The sequence below is a fragment of the Takifugu rubripes genome, chromosome 21, assembly GCF_901000725.2.
Source record: "Takifugu rubripes chromosome 21, fTakRub1.2, whole genome shotgun sequence".
Taxonomy (NCBI): domain Eukaryota; kingdom Metazoa; phylum Chordata; class Actinopteri; order Tetraodontiformes; family Tetraodontidae; genus Takifugu; species Takifugu rubripes.
The window spans coordinates 11,878,698-11,900,024 of NC_042305.1; the positions used below are offsets into that span (position 1 = coordinate 11,878,698).

Below are 21,327 nucleotides of genomic sequence, written 5' to 3' on the forward strand. Positions count from 1 at the left end.
AAAGACTTTGATTTCCAGCTGATATACTTAAAAGCTCCCCAGGAGCGATAATATGGTAGCAGAGCTTTTCCCCCTGCTTGGTACCTCCCACATCCTCCCCACTTCTACATAAATCCCACGTTAAAAGGCGATGTAGAAAGAAAATGAAGGGATTTGTGAGTTTCCACCTCACAGACGGCAGGTGAGGTGAGACGAGGGGCGACCGAGTCCATGCTGAGACGGAAAGAGGGGGTGAACACAGCGACTCTGGCCAATCAGCCGCCGTAGCTTATGTCAAAGAACCCTGGATGACCGTAGCAGGAACCTTCCACCACGTATTCCGCTCGCACCAGTGCGTGGCGGTACTCACGCTGCCTCGTTAATTACAGGAGGAAAGCTTTAAATTACACAAACAATCTGGAGACTGGGCCACCCTAATGCTGGGGGGCCGTCACCACCCCTGACCCCCCGACAGCCTGTGTCAGGGTTAGGGTTACAACCTGTGATCAAGAATAGAAGTAATCTAAATCCTAGTTTGCACGTATAACCAAACACATGTGTGTGTGTCCTGTGAGTGTGTGTGTGTGTGGGGGGGTGGGGGGGGGGTCCTCTACTTTACATTATAATTAGGCTGTGATAATTACATGTGACTCCGTTTTGAGATGTAGCAGCAGCAGAACTTCCACTGGCTGCGTGCACATATGGTCATCTCAGATCTGAGGAGGAGTGTCTGTTGTTGATGCTGTTTGCTGAGGCCTAACAAGAGTTAAGACTATGTTACACTAATACTGAAGACATTTGCCTTTTACTTTGACTCTTTGGACTCCTTAATGCACATATAAACCCTCGACGGAATCACCAGAACTGCAGCTTTTCTCGAGTCCCGCCGAGTTGGTTCGAGGTTCCACCTGGCCTAAATTGAAATCTTAAAAAAATAAAATCAAAGGCTCCATTCCAAAGACGCAGACGCGTGGGCAAACGGTTGCGGCTAAGGGGCAGCAGTGAATTCTGAAACAAATCGCTTTTGCTGAACGGGCAGAAGAACCGAGGCGGGTACGGAGTGTTGACCACGTCGTGGACCAGGGAGCAGCCTCTGCCTCCGCCCGACTCTGCCGCTCCGTTATTAAGAGGCTGCCCCAGCTTTGGCCCGGCTGCGGACCACATTCACTTTCATGCTGCTCAGCCACCCATTGCTGCAAGCCCTCATCTATCCATCCCTGCATCCCTCCTCCCGTCCTCCCTCTTTCTTCCCTGTCCACTTCTTGCCTCATACCACACATCTCTCCCCAGCGCCCTCCTCTCCTCCCCTCTGATCCATCTCCACCGACCTCACGGCCATTAGATGGTTTCATGATGAGGGAGAGACTGGGAAGAACTCATGCATCAGACACTAAACTAAACAAATAAAACATGGCAATTTTGAACAACTAACCAGGACTAATCTCCCTGGAGGGACTACCTGGAGAATGGCCGAGCCCTCGGCATCAGAGAGCCCAGTCTGAAGACGATGAAACACGAGCAAACGCTGCAATTAAGGAAAATCTGCATTACTGAGCTTCCTGTACATCAGTTCAGGGTCAGGAGGCATTCTTTATTTTGCAGAAAGATTTTAGGGTCCTAAAACTGGTGGCCATTTCTCAATGAGGGTAGAAGCTTTTCCAGACAATCGATCCCGTTTTTGTTTACACGTCCCAACCAGGCGGCCTGCAGGGTGGTTGGGTTCAAACAGACGCAAGCCTGTGGATGTAGGTGAAATATGGCCGACCGGATAGAAATCTGGTGATTTCTTCAGTGATTTAGACCTTCTGTTCTCACAGGTGTCAACTTGATTTAAACGCCTTTTGATAAAGAGGAGCTGCAGGAAGGAGTCGACGCCCTTTTACAGGCAAGCGCCTGTTTTACAGCAGCCGTTTGGACGAGATCGTGCAGGCGGATCAAAGATGCCAGTGTGAGAAAAGCAGCACAGCCGTAGTTTAATGTTAACTTAATGGTTCAGCTTGGGCCCCGTTTGCAAGAGCAGGTTTTAGGATGAAACCGGTAAAATTTAGACGGAAACGGCCATTCCTGTCCCGGATAAATCGCCGTGTTGACGTAAACAAACAGCACAATCAGGTAGCGAATGGCGTTTCTGTGGCGCGGCTGTCTGAGCGCTCTGCAGTGCACGGTAATACTCTCAGTCACAGCGGAGGACGTCTGATACGGAAGGACTTTTGATTAGGAATCACAGAGTGGATCTCAGCAGGAGGGTCCAGCCGCTTCAGAACAATCCTCTCCTAGTTTACCCCCAACACAACCATTGCTAATATACTGCATTTATCTGTGCGTCATTGAAGGTCCAAATACTCGATTCCCATCGAGTTTGAGAGCCGTCAGACGGGTCCAGCATAACCGGCGTCTCCATCCAAAGTGTGGATAAGAGGGCCAACAGAGACAAGAGGGCCAGTGGGGCAACCAAAGCAGAGCACAAAGTCTTTTGCCCCCTCCAAAGCCTGTGGAAACAGTTTCTCTCGTCCTCTTTGTTTAGGATTAGAGACTTTTCCTCTTAGACGTCTGCAGAGATGGAATTTGACTTGAATGTCCAGGAACACCTCTTGTCAACAGAATGTTGGATTGATATGGAACAGATGGTCACCGGGTCATTTGCACACCTCAGGGCTGAATAACAAAACTTGGCTGGAGTCTGCCATTCGTTTGTGTTTTCTTGTACCACCGTAACCAGACATTAGACCGTGGTGCTTTAGATGGAGACGCTCCACACAAACATGGGAATGCTGTTTTATTCATAGTGTTTTAGTTTTGACTGTGCGTTGTTGCAGCAACAGTAAATATCACATAGGTTATCACAAAGGCCGCTAAAGAGTCACAGCTTAACAAAAACATTTGCAGGGTTGTGTTATTTTGTGTACTCTATTTATAAACCATATTAATGGCAAGAGGATTTCCATATTTTCTATCTGTGGTTTTAGAAAAACAGTCAGACTAGACACAACAACCTTCACACGTGTTCCTGTAGTCAAGCCAATGAAAACATTTATTACTAATGCAACTACGTGCATATAAAACACACAATCGGTGGCGTCTCTTTGAATGAGTGAAGGTGGTGCATTCAGGGACCTCTACTGTGTCACATATAGTGGCAGTTTTAGCACCAATCTTAGAGAGTCTTTTGATGACATGTGTGTATTCATGAAGAGTCCATAAATAAAAAGCCATTCAACCAACAGGCTGCCATGTTGAAGAGCCTGTCAGCTGTAAAATAAAAACTGGGTCCATTGCAGTTGTTGTTTGTTTTCCCTCCAATTTCACAGAAGCCGTATGGGTCATTTCCTTTTCCAGGGAGCTTTAAATATCCACAACAACATTGCTCAGATTATTCTTTGACTGCTGCTGCCAAAGAACAATATAATCATGAACAAAACCATCAAGAGCTGAATTAATCATCCTTTTCTGTCATCTGATGTTGCTTGAAAAGAGAATGTTGGATAGTTGAGGCGTAGCCGTAGATCCATTTACACCAGGTGTCCCAACATGACGCCTGACAAGCAGATGTTTAGTGTTTGAATGGTACTTCAAGCTCATGGTGCTACTGTGGCCTAATGGAGTCCCTCCTCAAGCATTTGAAATCTCCATACTGGATCTTTGCTGTTCTTGTGCCAAGATTTTCTTAAGTCTGTTCACTTGGATAAATCAATCAATGCAAAAACCTACCACCGTCCCTTCAGGAGTGCTAGAGAACCTTTTGCTGCTGTTCTTTAACATCCCCCAACGTGCTCACAAAAATAGAAACACCCAAAAACATTGTTGTGAATCTTCTCCTGGTGGTTGCCGAGATGTGTTGATGAGGAAGGAATCTTCGCAGACACCGACTTGGTTATCAAAGATGTTTATTGGAGAGAACAGTCAGGCATCAATCGAACACTGCAGTTTGTCCGAGGGAGGTCTCGAGGTCCCGATGGTGAAGAACTCCGGGGAGTCAACCTCAATTCCCCCTTCTTATAGAGCCGAGTAAACACATTCTTTTCTGATGACCTCACACTATACCGTATGGTCAACCCAATGGTCTGGTGTTCAGTTATGACCAAAAAAGGTAATACTTGAAGATGCTTCATGATATACATCCTCCTAGTGAGGGGTATCAGGGGCCCCCAGGCTCCAGTGTTGTCCTTTAGCAGCTCCTATTACCTAAAGGAACCAGACACCGGACACACATGTGGAGGATGTCCTGATATTGTGCTTAGGTTGGCAGTTAAACACATTAAGGCCTTACAGACGTAAAGCCTGCATAGAACAGGTCAGATACTACAACATGCATCTGATAGAACAATCTAACACATTAGACCTTTAAATCCAAGAACATTCATCAGTAATCAGGTTTCTGCACATATAAAAATGCCCATGTTTCATTTAAATCTCCATGCTCTATTATTTTTATGAGGTATCCAGATCCCGATGAAGGTAAATTTTGATTTAAAATCTAACCTCCAGTCAGAGCAGCTGCTGGAGTTAACACCACGCTATATTGTGTCTTGTCCAGGTGCCTCAGTGCACCGTGAGGTCACTCAGTCTGCACGTTTCTTTTCCATCAATTCATGCACTGTTCTAACCTTTCTCCTCTCTCTGTAATTTAAAATGTCAATACCCATTAAAGCAAAAGAGGGGGGGCAAAAAGAGTCCTGCTTGAGCCTCTGGCAATGCAGGAGCCCTCCTGGATTTAACCCGGCTGGATTATTCTGCTTAAAATTTACATTCGCTAATATTTGTCCTGCTTTTTCAGGGCAGTGCACCACTTCTGCCGTCTCTCCAAGGGGTTCAGCACCTGCCTGCATACGAGCAAACGCACGCCATCACAGACACAAATGCACTTGGATGTAGGACCCATTTCTGCTTCGGTCGGCTCACTGGTGTGGCGCTACAATGCTCAAAATAGGGCGAACACAGAATAAAATACAGGAATGTTCAACTCAAATAGTTTGACTAATCCTACTGGGGTGAGTGAGGCGAAGAGCTGCGTGTACAGGGATGAATATGCAATTTATATCGAGCAGTGACATCATGGATCCAACCAGGAGCTCAGCAGCTGGAACAAAGGAGGCAATAGCACACGCAGGTGATCAATGGCCTGAATTGGCAATTTGTTGTGCATCATGAGGTGATGAAGAGGGAAAATTCCACCCCAAAGACCTGGCCTGGGGAGGCTGGGATACCTGCTGCACTACATTTCCGTCCCCATTTCACTCGGGTGGTTTCTTAGCAGGTTTTTACAGCCCTGTTCCGACTGTTTCTCATCCTCGGCCGTCAAAGCAGCAAAAATAACGAGGGAGGAAACGCATCACCAAAAATGAAACAAAAGATGATCCGAATGAAGAGCAGCCGTCTGCCTCCCGATGCGTCGAGTTTCACGCGGGTTGAAAGATGTCGAACCACCTCTAAATTCAACGATAAAGCCGTCTGAGGGAGAGCCGTGAGTAATAATTCTAAACGCTGGTGCTCGCTGAGGGTTCTAATAGAGTGTTCATACGCAGTTCCAATCTCATCATCTCTGCTTGCCTCCTTACCTCACGTGTCTTCTCGCCCCAGGCCAGAGAGGTGAGTTTGGTACCGAGCCGACCTTCTGGATCACAAGAGGAGGAAATCCAAGCCAGCCAAAACAAACTGCAGGACAAGCTGGTAGCAAGAGGGGAGAAATTGTGTACTCATAATTTGCTTATGGTTTGCAAATTAGGGCTTGCTTTTGCTCCTAGCGCTCCTCTGCATCTGTCTTCTCCTCTCCATTCTTCTTACCTTCCCTCCCCCTTGATGCTCTGCTCCCTTTCCTTTCTTGTTGCGAGGAAAGTAGCTATTAAGTCCTTGAATATGAGGCAGTGAGGGTATCAAGCGCTCACGTAAATTATACCAATATTTGCGTCTGGGCTTCAGCGCAGAAACGGGCCAAACACTTACCCAAACCCATTTCAATTTCAGCTGCCGTATAATTGTCAATTCAACCAGGAGTGCAAATTCCATCAGCGCTCCCATCAATCCCAACTCCGACTTTGAAATCCGATCCGCTCTCTGTCCTCTGTCTTTGCTGCATGACTTGTTTCAGAGTGACGGAGCGGAGTGGTGCGTTCTGCCTCTCACATCACCGCCAGCCTCTGTGGCTGCTCCTCAGGTTGAGGAAAGAACCGTTTCTCTGGGCTCGCGGCTCCGAGGAAACATCGTCTACATGTTCTCCTTCAGTTGGCGAAAACGCTTTGTTGCCCAGTTTCCTGCCCAGAAATTCTGTTGTAGTTTGTTGGACAATGTTTAAATATTAATTGTTTTTGTCTTCGCCAGAACAGCAACTCAGCTTATTTTCCTCCCAGTTCTCAGCACCATCTCGTACAACAATATCTGCTGCTGTTATGTTTTGACAAATCATGTTTGAGGCAACAAAAATTCATTAACCAGGATCGATTTGTTTGTTAAACAGTGGGCATGTTTGCTGGGAAACAGGAATCTAAGAACCAAGGGGGAAAAAACCTGCTCAAACCTGCTCAATGTTGTTATTGTTTTGCAACACAATGTTGCACGTCTCTAATTCTTTCCTGCCATTTTGGGTCATTTCCTGCTTCAGTCCAGGCAAGCAGAACATGACACCAAGTTTGAACATCACCTGCTCAAATTTCCTGAAACAGACACGATGTCTTACACCACGTCTACATTAAATTGCGTGCGGGTGGCTCCTCGATGCCAGGTGGCGCCCTCTGAGGCAGGAAGTGAAGCAGGAAGTGCTGCGAGAGTTTGGGAGCAAGCATCAATCACAGGCCCGGTGGGCAGGAGACGGCTGCGGTTAGTGTTGGACTACCAGCTGAAAGAGGCCGAGCTGCTTGAAAATGACCGTATTCCACATCAGATCAACCCGAAGACTGTTTACAACTGTCATATGTGGACCTCAGACAGGACAGCTGGGGGGGCAGATAATGGACCTGTTCCATTGTCAGCATTGGCGTTGCTGTAATTTGATGTTAATTCAGCACAATTACGGCGCAGCGTCGAAACGACGTGATGAATTCAGTTGTAACACGTCAGGAGGTTCTGTGAGGGTCTGTGAGGGTCTCGGCTGAAAGGAAACTGGAACCTGCCCCCAAAATCAAAATTCTAAAGTGACAAGACGACGAAGCAACTGCAAACTGAACAAAAACAAGGCAAAACACTTTCTGCCGACGGGAAATTGTTGCACCGTGGAATTTTGCTCCCCCCCCCCCCCCAGTGTTGGTTTAATGAGCATTAACGCCCTCCAAATCTATCAAATCCCACCAGGGATTGATACAACATCCAACCGACACCAAAGGATAATACGGACCGACTCAAGGCTGGTTTATGTCATTTGTGCCACATGGATCAGTCAAATGAGCCAAAAACAGTGATGAGGTGAAACCAGAGCAAGTTAATCAAACAGAACTATGGATTCCAAAGTGGAATTGAGTTGATAACATATTTATTATACAACCATTTAGCATTTGTCTGAGTCTAAACTCACTAACAACAACACGGACGTCCTGGGGAAGCTAGCCAATAAAATGTGGAGTCTAAAGAGTGTGTGTGTGGGGGGGAGTGAAAACTTTAGGAGTCTGCTCATCCTTCAAAAGTGCAATAAATGCGCGTCAGGATGGGCAATCGATCAAAACACTATTGCACAAGAAAAACACACAGCGATGGAAACGCGGCATCTCCTGCAGCTCTGGTGCCCAAAGTTCACTTACATCTTCCTGCAAACAGGTTGGTCACAAAGTGAGAGAAAGAAAAAAGAATCCGTAAATGTTATGATTCCGTCCATGTCAGCCGGCTTCAAAACGACAGCATTCCAAAAAAAATCCTTCTAACTGTGCAAATGTGTCCTAAGAACAGTTATGGTGGTGGTATTTATGCCGGCTTTGGGAGCACAGAGGATGGATGGAGGCCTTTGATTTATGCGGCAGCAGAGGCGTTCCTCGGGAGGACGGGGGAGGCGGCGGGGTGCGTCCCGCCTGTCGGGCTGCTTTCATCATCACCAGCAGCGAGCTGGTGGGGCTTAAACCTGCCGCCCGAACAGCCGGAGGGAAGGAGACGTAGCAGAGGACGGTTTGGAGGTCGCTGAGAGACGGCTGTAAACACGCAACAGGCGCCATCGGTCCAACCCTGATCCGGTCCTCAGCACACAGAGCTTCAGGCCCTTCAGCCAAACAGCAGGTCCTTAATTGAAGCACGCAGGAAGCAGAGAACATCCCGACTGTGTCGTGCCGCACACCTCTGCTGTCGCCATGGAACGTTCCCGTCACTCAGCTTTAGGACCAAAGGCGTCGAGTGGGACCTTGTAGACATGAGCAGCAGCCTGATCTACACATGGGTGAAATCCAGGGGGGGGGGGGGGGGCAGGTGAAGGCGAGGAGACAGATGGGATGGTGGGAAGGAGATGGTCAGGTGAGGATGAGCTGGGGAGGCTTAAATGGTGGGAGGGAAAAGACATGGCAAAGGAAGCCGGAATGAACGAGGAGAGCAAACCTTTGCTGGGATTTTTCTTCCCCTCTCAGTGTCATTTGCGGCCTCCGTCATCCTTCCTTCCTCTTTTTGATTCTTTTCTCGTCTCTCCTCTGCTCGTTTATTCCCCTCTCCCAGCTGTCTTCTTCCGGACCACCCCCTCTCTTTGAAGACCCCATGTTCAGCATCATGTTGTGTTTTTCCTGCCAGGCATTTTCATTCTTCTGAAATTCAGCTGAATATTTTAGCTGCTCTTTGAGCTCCCTCAGATAAACACAGAAACCGTCCTCCACTGTCCCCAAACTCCTCTCCCTTCCTTAATATTCTGGCAAATTAAGCACTTTTACTCCCATTTTACAATAGCGCTTATTTTTGTAAAAATGCGATATGCATCAACATAGAGTTTAACACACAAAGGAACCAGTGGAACAAATACGAAAACCAAAACATTACAGCTAAAAATCAAGAAGCACAGATGTGTGATGAAAGTGGAATCAGGAGGCACGTTTAAACAAGCAAAATAAAGACATGGAGGGAGAAAACATGGGGAAATGAGGAAGGGGAGGTTTAAAATGTCAGGAAATTGAAGTAAATCTATCAAAAACAAGCATCTGGACCCAGTGAGGTTCTGGCCAGTAGAGAAGAACCAAAACAGAGAAATCAGACGTCAGGCACGTCGACATCTGAAGGGAAGAAAAAACTATTATCCAAGTCAAGAAATGAAGGTTTTTGGACCAAAAATGAAACAATTTGTGTCCCTGCTCCAAAACCTGAGACAGAATTTTCTTTTTTCTTTTGCTCAAATTGATCAATAAACGGTCTCTCAAGTGAAGTTTCATGGCGACCCAGTGCTCTCTGGTGAACAAGCCTAAAAAGCTCAGCACTAGTAGAAACCGTTTGGATCCTTGAGTTAATGGCTGTTAAAAGCTGTCAGGAGGCGCGTGTGAGTGCCGCTGCAGTCCTGTTGGAGGTGTGGGAGAGAATTACCTGGATAAAAAATAAAACACACTCAGACTCTTCCAGTTTGACCAACTCAAGGGTGAAAACACTGAGCCATGTCACATTTCATCAGAAAATGGGCCGTAATCTTGGGTTTCCAGCCACTCCACATGCTTCTTTGCACATTAAATTAGTTAGTTAAATTAATGGTGTAAAAGGGGGGTTTCCAGCTCACCTCGAGGATATTCGCTGAGGGGGGCCGCAGCATAGTTGGGATGGGGGGGGGGGGGTGATGAACGTCAGGCTCTGAGGACAAACGTTGTGCGCTATTGTTTAAACTGTCTGTTTAAACACAAAGTCACCCAAACTTAGTCAGAATTTGGACATCATTTTGCTCTCCCATCTCAACACAATCAGGGCCGCACGTTCAGACGCAAAACTACAGTAGACCGATTAAAACGACAAGTTAAAGAAGCGGTGTGGTGTGATTTATTTTAACGGTTATGTAACCGTTTGGCTTCTAAAATTGAAATGAGTGGGTAGTCACACAGGAGACTGTGGTTCCGCGTACAGCCGAGAGCCCACCTGCACAACACTTTAGCCGTGTGTAGAAAAGAACATCCAGGTTGATTTCAGCAGCCTCACCTCGACCTGCAGATACGCATTCAAACATTACCACGAGGGCGATGAGCTGCAGCGGAGGTGTGGGTGTGTGTGTGTGTGTGTGTGTGTGTGTGTGTGTGTGTGCGTCTGAAACAGAAGCTCATTCTTCAGGAAGCATCGAGCGAACACACGTGATAATGATGAGATCAAAGGTTGGTGAGAGGCGACGTCGGCTAGCAGGGAACGTTCTCGCTAACGTTCCCGACAGGTTCTGTTCATGTTTCAAAGGAAATATTTTCATCTAACGTTCGAAGAACATTATAACGGAGGTGAGTACTTCAAGTAATGTTGCTGTATTGATAAATGGTAACAAGATGTTAGCAAAACATTTTAGACACAAGGTTCTGGAGGTGGTTTTGGGAAAGGGAGAGGGTGAGGGTGAAGCTGAGGGGGAGGGGGAAGGATATTGTCAGAGAAACATTTAAAAATACTTTCCAATCTTCATCAAGGCCTCTGAGTGTGTCATGTTATGTTAATCATCTGTACAATGTTATATGACGATAAAGGAGCAGTCTTGAAGCACATTAACGTCTTTCTGTCATTCATAAACAAGGAAGAACATTTGGTTCTAAGGATAGAGGTTAGTATTTAAACGCTACAATGTTCAGCTGAAATAAAATGAAACCAGTAGTTCTCTGAGCTCCCCAATAAAAACAACAACTGAAATAAGGGACCGATGTTCGCTGCATTTTCCAGTCACATGAAACCAAACGCCTCCTTTCATGTGAATGTACAGAGAGCACAAAGCTGAGAGCTTTAACAACCTGAGAAACTAAATTAATCTCATTAATATGTGAACCAAATCAGCTGCACAGAGGAACCGTGTCATTATATGACTCAGCCACTTGAGTATCATATAGTAACACAGTAATAGTATAGTAATTACTAATCATTTCATCTTTAGTGCTATTTTTCTCTGAATCTACTTCATGTCGTATCTGCTGACGCACACACATGCACGTACATACATGCATTTGCTCTGTCTCTATGTTTTTTTTTTGTTTTTTTTTAATTCAAAACTGTTCAAACTCCATAACATGTTTTCAATAAATGAATGTTGCCCAACATTTGCACAGGCTCGTTGTCCAGTTCCAATAAGAAGTGAATTCTCAGTGATCCTCGTGACCAGTGGCGAGTCAGGGAACTTTAATCTTGAAATTGATTTGCAATGTCATAATACGTCACTGTTTAAATATTTAAATTTAATGTTATACCAGAAGATTTTAAGTTTTTATCCAGCCCTTAAGAATTCGATTCGGATGTGTTCTGGGGACATTAAAAACTGTCAGCTGTAAAATATATTCAGAAAAAAATTGTAGGCTGGGACAGATTTAACAGTGAGCAACCTGGCTGAGTGAAATATCAAAATAAAATGCTATAATACACGAGGTTCTCATCATCTGCTCTCTTTGTGCTGCAGCCCTGACTGAAGCCGAGCGAGGTTTCAACCCCAGAACAAAAAGAACACAAGAACAAAAAGTCAAGGAAAACCAAACAACCCAAACTGCAACTCACCTTCTGGAGATCACGGCTCACAATGAAATGCTGTTGGGACACCTGGACGCATGGAAGATGATTTAGTGTGGAAGGAAAATGGAGGGCAACACAACAAATGGCACACAAGTGTAACTTGAGGGCGGGGCCTGGTAATCACAGGTGACTAAAGGAAGTGATGTCACACAAGACCAGAGTAAAAAAAAAATGGTTATTTGGTCTCTGGAGGTCTGAGACTGGTACCATGAGCCAGAGGATGCTAAAGCTAATGCGGACAATAATGCTGGTTATATAATGCACACAACCTCCTTTGCACACATATATACAGTATATAATTCATTTAAAGTTATAACCACTGCCCTCTACTGGTTGAAACCCAGCTACTGCGGTTTCCTTCTGCTATTGGTCACACATGTGGGGGGCCATCCTGAATCCACGTGATGTTTTGACAAACATGCAGGGGACGCTGATGTTTCCAACAGACTCCCTCCACTGATACAGGAGAGTCTGCAGCAGTCGCTCATGGCCGCTCATGCCTGTTAGCTCTGGCTGCCAGCTGGCTCTTCCTGATTCTCGGAGCGTCGGCCGCTCTTCCGTGCAGCCCGGCTGTTGGTGGTTCCCCTCCCTCCCGTGCAGGGGGAAGGAAGCGGTGATTGTTCCGCCGCATTTTTAAAGTCTGCTCTGAGGGAACCAGCAGGCTGAGATGGGTGAAGCAACCGTAGCTGCAGCCGCGGCTGGTACAAAATCTGAAAATCAAAGATGGTCTTGAACTACAACAGAGAGCATTAATATCGGAATATCAAAAAGACCACACAAGCACAGAGAGACGTCCACGCACAAGAGACCTCCTCTGATTTCCACACATCAAACAATCCCAAGAGCCTGCAGAGGCACTCATCTTAAGGTGGGTCCATATCTGTGTCTGCGCCTGTGTGCTGTGCCAATGCAAGTGTGTGTGTGTGTGTGTGTGTGTGTGTGTGTGTGTGTGTGTGTGTGTGCGAGCAGGAGAAGGTCGGTGCAGGTGTGCAGGATTTTCTCATATCTCTGTTCAGCCTGCGGATGTTTCTTCCTTCTGAGGCCCATAAAAATATAGGACCATCATCTTTGACGTTTCTTCGGATCCCAGCCCTCGTTGCTCGGGAATTTAATAGGACGAAGATAACAAATGTATTCATAGTTGTTTCAAGTGAGTGGTAGAAAGGAGCGATTATCCCCTAGATGGTCAGGTCAATGGGACATTGTTGCAACACCACGGGCCAAAGCGATGAATTCATACTTACAGCTCGTTTACCACCACAACGACCTGCTTTTGTTCTCAGAACTAAAGTATTCCGACAGAAGGTTGAACCTCCTGCAGTTCCCCTGCCGCGCCACTAGTTGGTGTTGTGTTTCCTGTGATGCGCCATCGTGCACACGTGGGATCCATCTTCAGCGGAGTGCGGCAGAGGTTTACCACGTTCACCTGTTGTGGTGGAGTGACATCACCAATGGCTTCTAATTAAAGATGTGTTTGTTTGTTTGTTTGTTTGTCTCCTCAGATATTCAGAGATTCGTATTTGTTGGTGTCCACGACGTTGGACGGACACGACAAATTGTGGCCATTTTTTTGTTTGGTGATCTGATCTGTGGCCTCAGGCTCCATCTGACTTTGTGTTACAATGACACCACACACACACATACAAACACGCAGATGTGCACGCACACACACACACGCGCGCGCACACACACACACACTGTATACAGCATAATCTGAAATAGCAGAAGCCATATGGAAGGTTTCTGGCCTGCATAATTGGCTTAAAAAAGAAACAGGGATTTTTGATTTGTGTGTGTGTGTGGGCGTGCGTGCGTGCGCACGCGTGCGTGCGTGCGTGCGTGATGCCTCTTCATCTCTGTGTTTTTCGTGTCTGTGCTCTGCGGCTGCAGCAGCTCTGTCAGGGGACCAAAGCAGTGACAGCAGGCTCATTTGCTGCATGATTATCGACTGGGTTGTTGCAACTTGGAGGATAAGCCGCCTACGTGCACACACACACACACACACACACACACACACATACACACAGACACACACATGCTTTGTGAGTGCAGTGCCCTCACACACAAAAAACATCCAAGCAGAGGTTTTAGTGTCTTGTGTGAAGTAAATGAGTAGAAATACTTTATACTCAATGATGATGATGATGATGATGAGGAGGAGGAGGAGGAGGAGGAGGGGGGGGGGAGGGGGAGGGTTTGTCCTGCTACAGGTTGGTCACCATCCATCTCCGTCTTTCCCAGTAAACCCAGCATCACTGGAGCCACCTCTCAGGTCACCATTGGAACTCTCCCATTCTGTCCATCCTGAATTCTACTGGACACAAACGGCCACAGGAGTCATGTCAGATTTTACAGAACCTTTCTTTTTTTTCTTTTTTTTAAGTCAGCGATGGCAACGTGTGAAGCCTTTTCTCCAGGCCAGACGTCTTTGCATCACATTTGGCCTCCTTCGAACTCCCTCTACGTTTCAGAAAATGTCAAACTTCAGCAAAAGTTCTGCAAATCCCATCAAAAAATCATGAAATCTAATCAGGGAGAAGAAAAAACGCACCGCAGAATTGAAAACGAAGCAATTCCATCTGAGAGATCTTCTGAGGAGGGCGACATTAATCTGAACTGAGTGTTTGAGCTGAAAATAATTCCTTTGATTCCTTCATTGCGCTGGGATCTTCCAGCTGTCGTTTTGGTGGATTTTATTGGCGTGAACTTCCTTAATGAGGTCCGAAAACTTTCCTCCTGTGTGGGGAATCGCTGGACTGTGATTGGACCAGGTCTCCTGGAGGGAATTCTGTGTGTTGTTCCTGCTGATGGAAGCATTCAGGCTGGAAATCAGGCAGTTCGTCAGAGTTGATGGATCCTCTTGTATTTCTCATTTGTCCATTTATCACGATCCTAATAAAGAAATGATGACTGGTAATCAATAAAAAAGGCATCTGCCACGCCCCTTTGGTAAATAAACATCACGGGTACCTGAACTCAGGTGTTTGAGCTGCAGGAGGAGAAATGACGGAAGCAAGGAAAGAACATGACCTCCAAATGAAGCTGTTTTATCTGCGATTTCCTCTGACAAACCATAAATGGCACATTATGTTTATTATTTCGAGCCCCGGTGGGGGGGGGGGGACGCAGGGATGCTGAGTGGGCTGCCTGAGAGCGCGGTGGCTAACAGTATCGTCAACATGATAATACACAACCATCTGCCTCCTGTAGGAGCGCGGGTTAAATTTGGCCTGTGTGTCCACACAGTCGTCCAGTGGCACAAAAAGGAGGACGGGGGGGACACAAAATGGGCAACACGGGCACGGACAACACAGAACTCTGCCAACTGTTACACTGAGTGCCTGGTCCAGGCACACACACTCTCCCACACACACTCCCACACACACACACAAATCCATTCTAAAAATGTCATCTGAAATCCGTTATTCATGCCTTCGTATCTGCGAAGACAGCAGAGCAGCGTGGAGTCAAACGGCGCCTGTGTAGAAAAGCCGACCCATATTATGACATTTTTAGTGTGTGTGTGGGGGGGGAGGGGGGGACTCTGCAGGCTGACAGGCCCAGAAACTGTGCATCACCGTGAAAATGATGACGCAGAAACTGCACATATTTCAAACCGAGTGCTGTCGAGGATTGTTCAGAACACTCCAGAACCCTCCTCCATCCATCCATGGGCGTGAATAGAGACAGGAGTTCATCCTGGACAGAAACCACCAAGCTGGACCCGAACCCAGAGCCTCCCCGCTGTGCCCGACCAGCACCGGTACACCGGCAGCGGCCCTGCCGAGGTTCTGCTGCGGGTTTGAAGGAAACCGCAGAACGGAGAAGTTGGTGTGTTGGTTGAGCGAAGCCTTCAGCCGGTTGCCATTGGCAGCGGCGAGGATAATTACGGACGTGCTGGAAGTATCCGCGCTACGATCAACGCCGCGGTTCAGACAGATCAAAAAATAGACCAGTGGGGTTATAAGAGAAGAATGGACAGATCAGGCAGCTGCGCCGCCTGTCACATTCAATCAGCACAGCTTTAAAATGACAAAGCCCGTCAGACCCCCCCCCCCCACACACACACACATACACCCTCCAACCCTTCTTGAACTGGCATCTGAGGCGGGTGTTGCATATTTGAGCAGGTACTGGACGCTCCATTCAGGGGTTCAGATCTGTGGACGCTTGACGCCAATCGTGCACATTTTATGCATCTGGTGACAAAAATAGTGTAAACTAAGATGGGAGCTGGTTCCAATAATCACCCTCTGCTCAGATGTGCGTCTCCTCCGATCAGGCAGATATTCAAATCCCTCCCTGATTGATCGACCGCGAGCGCGGAAGAGCCAAGATTATTCATGTGGGCTGCAAACATCTCACACTCCACAACGAGGACGTTGAGGGCCATCATTCTCACTTCCCCCCGCGTCCCCTGTGCACGGCGGGAAGGCGAACCGTGCCAAGAGCGTGCAGACGGGCATCTCCCCCTGACGGAAAGAAAATGGCTCCTGAAATCCGGAGGGCCGATCAGCCGACATCAGATTGTGAGGGCGAAAATGGGTAAATAAAGCACAGCGACAAGTGGAACCTGAGGATCATAAATGCATCACGAGGAAAGGAAACACTCAAATGTGTTCCTCACTTGTGCCCGTGTGAAAGGGTTTTTGTGAGGGTGTGTTTATGTATTTCCGTCAGCAAGATTAAGGAAAAGCATCCACGGTTGTTAAACAAAGAGGCTGCTGGCAGCTCCACGCAGCGCTGCCGCAAGATGCCTTCGTGTATTTGAGGCTACAAATTTGCTCCCTGGAGCTGTTGAGCAGTACGGGGAATCTCTTCTGGATCCTCCCAAACTGTTCCGTCAGGATTTAGCTGCGACGCAGCGCTTCACGCAGCACCGTTCCAACATCCATGAAATTACCTGATTAATATTCCCACTTCCATGGAAACACCAAAATGCTGCTCAGGTGTGTGTAAGTTTCTCTTGGGTGACTTTCTGTCCTTCTATAATCTTCTTTATCCTGTGCATCATCAGGAGCCCCCCCCCCCCCCAATCAGGAGCCTGGTCCTGCTCGAGGTTTCTGCCTGTTAAAGGTTGCTTTATCTACCACTCTTGCTTGATTGGGTTCTCTTTCCTCCTGAATTCTGATGTCCCTGGACCTTATTTCACATGACCGCGGAGGACACCGTGGTCACCCTGCCGGCCCGCCGCCACCCAACGCTGAATTGGACCAGACGCAGCGTTTTCTTTGTGTCGGCAGATCAGTTATTTGATTTGGCGCTCGACTTTATCAGACTGCCTTTAAAAAGAGCCGTGGAGCTAATTATACCCCACCGCACAAGAGATAATCACAGACCTGCCGTCTCCAGGTTGATGCCTGTTTCAAAGACGCGCAATCAGGAGCGTGTTTACCGACGTGCTGACCTTCTGTCGCATCAATTACTGCGAATCAGGATCAAAAGGCCTCTGATACGCCGCGCCAGCCCGTCAGAACCTCGGCAGAACACTAATTGAGTCCAAAAATGAGGAGTGTGAGCAGGTTCCCCCCTCAGGGGTAAACACTCCAAGTCTACATCCCACACAGACTCATTCACATGTAATTGATTTTTTTTTTTCTTTCGTACTTTATGTTCGCTGCCAAATGAAAACTTGGGCAAACGGTTTGGAGGCTAATATCAAACGAAGGAAAACATCACCTGCAGATGTGTGCGAGTGCTTTTAAGTTTCGCAACCATTAAGATTGGTTTTATTTTGGAGGCTCCGCGACTTCGCATCAACAAGCGTTCTCCACACTTCCTGGATGTATTTGCATTTATTACTGACAGCAGGGACGCGACCAACCAAAAGCTTCTGATGGAACAACAACGAGCGTGACAAGAATGACAAAAATAAATAAAATAAAAAAAACAACCATAAAAACCCCAGAGACACACTTTCAGCACGGAACCAGCTGGACCGGTTCATGTGGGGATGAACTTTCCGTCACGAATCCGTCCCCTCTGACGCAGCAGAGTCACCACTTCAACACGAACTATTTAAACACAGTAGAACGATTCGGACGCGATTGGGTCGAGTTTACACCTCACCACCGTTAACAAACATACTAATCTGTGCACAAACATACATTCCAACCGTTCGTGAAATAAACAAAAGAAACAACGCTGGTATGTTTTTAAAAAGCTAGCATGGTGCGATGGCTGATTTAGCTCCAACATTATGATCGTCTCCTCATTTCCATCTCTCTTATTTATTAGTCTCCAGATACTTTTAAAAATATAAATAAGGCAGGTAAACAACAATAAATAACCACACAAAAATGTCATCTTCCCCTAGCGGCGCTCCGGGAGACGCCGTTTCAGGACTGAATGCATCGAGGTTTTTTGGGGAACTCAGTGCGGCATCACAAGTCAACTGAGGTTTCCTGCTCCTTAAACGTGACGCGATCAGCGGACGGCTTTCGCCTCGGATGAATTCAGCTCTGAAAGGAAGTCAAAGCAAAAAAACCTGAGTGGGCAGTGCAAACAAGGCCGAATATTCCCTTATGAAATTTCACATGGTGTCAACCAAATTATGATGCGTGCAATGAGGAGGGATGCAAATAGCAGCTCTGGAGAGGTCAGCCCAGCGTTACCCGTCGCCTGTAAACAAACCGAGCGGGGGATGATAAGTTCACTTTGCAGCTTTGGTTCCTGATCCGGATCCTTACTGGTGGCTGTTTACCCTACCGGGAAGTTAATTGCATTCGCCAGGTGTAAAATTATTCCAGCATTAGCCGCTGGAATAAAAATCAGCGGTGCTGCAGGTCCCGACGCCCTGGGCTCAAAGCCTCTGTGTCTGTGACAGAAACCCTGCGTGACAGCGCCGGGCTGAGGGGAGATAACGGGCTGAATGAGAGGAGAGCCGGGCCGCTACCGAGCATGCACGTGTGCAGAGGGGGGAGGGGGAGAGGCCGCCATCTCGCCGCCTCCCCTCAGCCAGGTGCTGCGCGGAGGCCGACAAGGTCGCACGCCGGCAGCCGTGGCGCTCCTGGCCCCCGTGCTCGGCGACTCTCTTCCATCACCCGTTGACATTAAAAGATTTGTTTAAAGCCTACAGGGAAATAAAGAGCTTTGCCACAATTTAGTCCAGCCCTGACGAAAATCAACATATCCGCCGGCGGCGGCGGCGGCGGCGGCGATGCAGTTCGCTCGCTCAGGGACGTAAAACAGGGAAAGATTTGTCACTCCTTAAACTGTGACGCGTTTAGTTTCTGGGGTTTTGTTCAGTTCGTGGCATTCTGAGTGGGCGTAAATGTCACACTAAGAGATTGTGTCCTACTGTTGAATAACAAGAGCAGGGCTCCAGCGGCGCCGCCCGGCCAGAAGGATCGCTGATTCAGAGATTAACACGTTACGGATGAGACGGGGAGGTTCAAGGACTGGGTATCAATATAAAAAACATGGCTGATGCATGGGCTAATGTGCTCCTGTTTTAGAGTTTGGGAACGGCTGCGTGTAATATTTGGTCTGCAATTGTTCTAATCCCATTTTCTCTTTGGAACCCTAACAATGAACATTGACACTGTCATTTAGCAAAGCACCAGTAAGTTTCACAGTTCAATACCCAGCCCTTAAGAGGATTTGAAGGGCTTCATTCCAAAACAAGATATCTGTGTTTTTCTCCATTTTTTGGGGGGAGGGAACACACACGCACACACGCACACACGCACACACGCACACACACACACACACACACACACACACAGCTGTCATTGCTTGATCTAAATCTTCCGCTCAATCTCATTTTTCTGATGAGTTTGTGATTTTGTTAGCATTGGGGTTCAGAAGCACCGCTCGCTTTGATGCCATCGCCACGTTTTGTTGGTCTTCAACTGCCAGATGTCTCATTTTTGGAATGAAATTCTTCAATGCAGCTTCTGTCGTGTTCGAAAACATACGGTTACACATCAACTGAGTCTTGTTCACTGTGTGTTATATGCCTAAAATATCAAAAGTTGCAGCGCCACTGAACGCACGTTAAATCCTTTTCCATGCTTCTCGTACATCTGCTGGTCCAGATGTGGGCCGGTGGTCACAGGACCAGCAGGAGCCCGTTCTTTAACGTGTCTGAGGAGCAGAAAGGGTCGTGACGTTGGCGTCCATCAATCTGTCCACATTTCGAAGAACGCCGGGATGTTTGGCAACGTGAGGAAATATTCACACCACTGGAAATGTCAGTCAGTCCCATAGTTCCTCTCCAGCAAATCACAGACAAATGCAAATATGCGGAAATAAAATGAAAACAAAACAACCTGATTTTACCAAAAATAAACAATCTCCAACAATGCCTCCTTGTTTCTTTGTTCAGCTGCGATGGCCTGTAATGTGCACAGGCTGAGAAGCAGAGTGCACTGCTCTAGCGGGCATTTAGGTCTGTGTGTGCTTGTGTGTTTGCATGTGTGTGTGTGTGTGTTTGAGGTTGAGTCTGCACTTGTGTGTCTGTAGGCGTAAGCACATCTACACTGTCAGCATGACACAGTGTGGGAGTTCTGACAGACGAGTGCCTTTCCACTCTCACAGTCTGACGTGCGTGCATGTGTGTGCGCGCGTGTGTGTGCGCGCGTGTGTGTGCGCGCGCGTGTGTGTGTGTGTTTTCAAACAAACTGTTAGCAAGAGGTTGTTCAGGATTACAACAACTGTGATTACAACCACGTATGTTTGATGATTCGGGAGACAAGAAGCAGCAGGTTGTATGCGAACTCGCTGAAGTCCGCCAACATGGCCGCCTGTGCTTGAGACCAGGTCGATGGTCCGCACCCGCCCCCCCCCCCCTCAACTGTCTCTCTGCGTCAGGGCGAGAAGCTCAGAGGTGTGCAGGGAATGTTGGAGGAAGACGTTTTTACGACTGTAGCTATGCAGGGACAGGGGGCCCCGGGGCGGCTGGCCTAACCGACCAGGGAATATGGAGGACGAGGAGGAGGAGGAGGAGGCCGGGGAAGGGGTGACGGGTGGGGGGGAGGCCTGGGCGGATGATGAGACGCTCGGCGAGGGGCTCCCTCGACTTGCGAGGCTGTGGAGACTCGAGGACGAGCCGGTACCGACGGCGCGAGGGATATGGCTGGGGGGGTGGTGTTCACCCGCTGCTCTCCTTACCCCACCTGACAAACTCTTTCCGCCTCCCCCTGCTTGAGTTAAGGACTCCGAGGACGATGACACCCCCTCAGGCTGCCGGGGGGAGAGGGATGGAGTTGCGGCGTGATTAGCAGCACTTGAAGTGGCCGGGCATTGATTTGACATTTGAAGCTGGGCTGAAGTTGCAGATGAGGCTTGAGCGGGAGAGGGCTGGTTGGAGGGGGGGGGTGCCAGATTGGTAGCAGGGAAGTGAGCAGCAGACTGTGCCAAGGCCCCCTGGCAGCGCCGCTCCTCTCTGGCAGCGTGTCGTTCGGAGGCAGGAGGGCGTCCGTGCAGAGGCAGATAGTGGTGGGGGGGCTGCTGGTTAGAGAGGTCCCCTCCGAGTGCTGCTCCCACGCCCCGCGCCCCCCTTCGGTCCCTTGGAGCCAGGCTGCTGCTGCTGCCTGGTCCTGACGACCTGCCTGGATGATTGGTCTGAAAAAGAAACACAAAGAAAACGGGGGGGGTGGGGGGGGGGGGGACAGAGAGAGGTTAACCAGCATTCATCACTTATCATTAGAGTGTGTGAGACAGACACGAAAACATCAAGACAAATGGAGCAGGAGCCAGAACCAGCGCCGCTGTTTGTTCACCATGGATTGTTAA

The 21,327-nt window shown here is 48.0% G+C and overlaps 1 protein-coding gene and 1 long non-coding RNA gene across 6 annotated transcripts in view; one reads left to right on the plus strand and one right to left on the minus strand.

Annotated features, from left to right (window-relative positions):
* Window positions 1-10,140: 10,140 nt before the first annotated feature.
* LOC115247506 (uncharacterized) lies at window positions 10,141-13,658 on the plus strand. Its single transcript, XR_003886582.1, has 3 exons — window positions 10,141-10,328; window positions 11,480-12,457; window positions 13,092-13,658. It is a non-coding gene; the product is annotated as an uncharacterized lncRNA (long non-coding RNA).
* A 3,707-nt stretch (window positions 13,659-17,365) lies between these two features.
* ccser1 (coiled-coil serine-rich protein 1) overlaps window positions 17,366-21,327 on the minus strand; it is a 72,390-nt gene continuing 68,428 nt past the window's right edge. For 2 of the 5 annotated variants that reach the window (XM_029829442.1, XM_029829441.1), the window contains one exon: window positions 17,366-21,156. In XM_029829442.1, the coding sequence (XP_029685302.1) occupies window positions 20,383-21,156 (774 nt within the window). In that variant the 3' untranslated portion in view covers window positions 17,366-20,382. The remainder of the gene's footprint in view (window positions 21,157-21,327) is intronic. The other 3 variants (XM_029829443.1, XM_029829444.1, XM_011615576.2) reach the window with 3 other exon arrangements.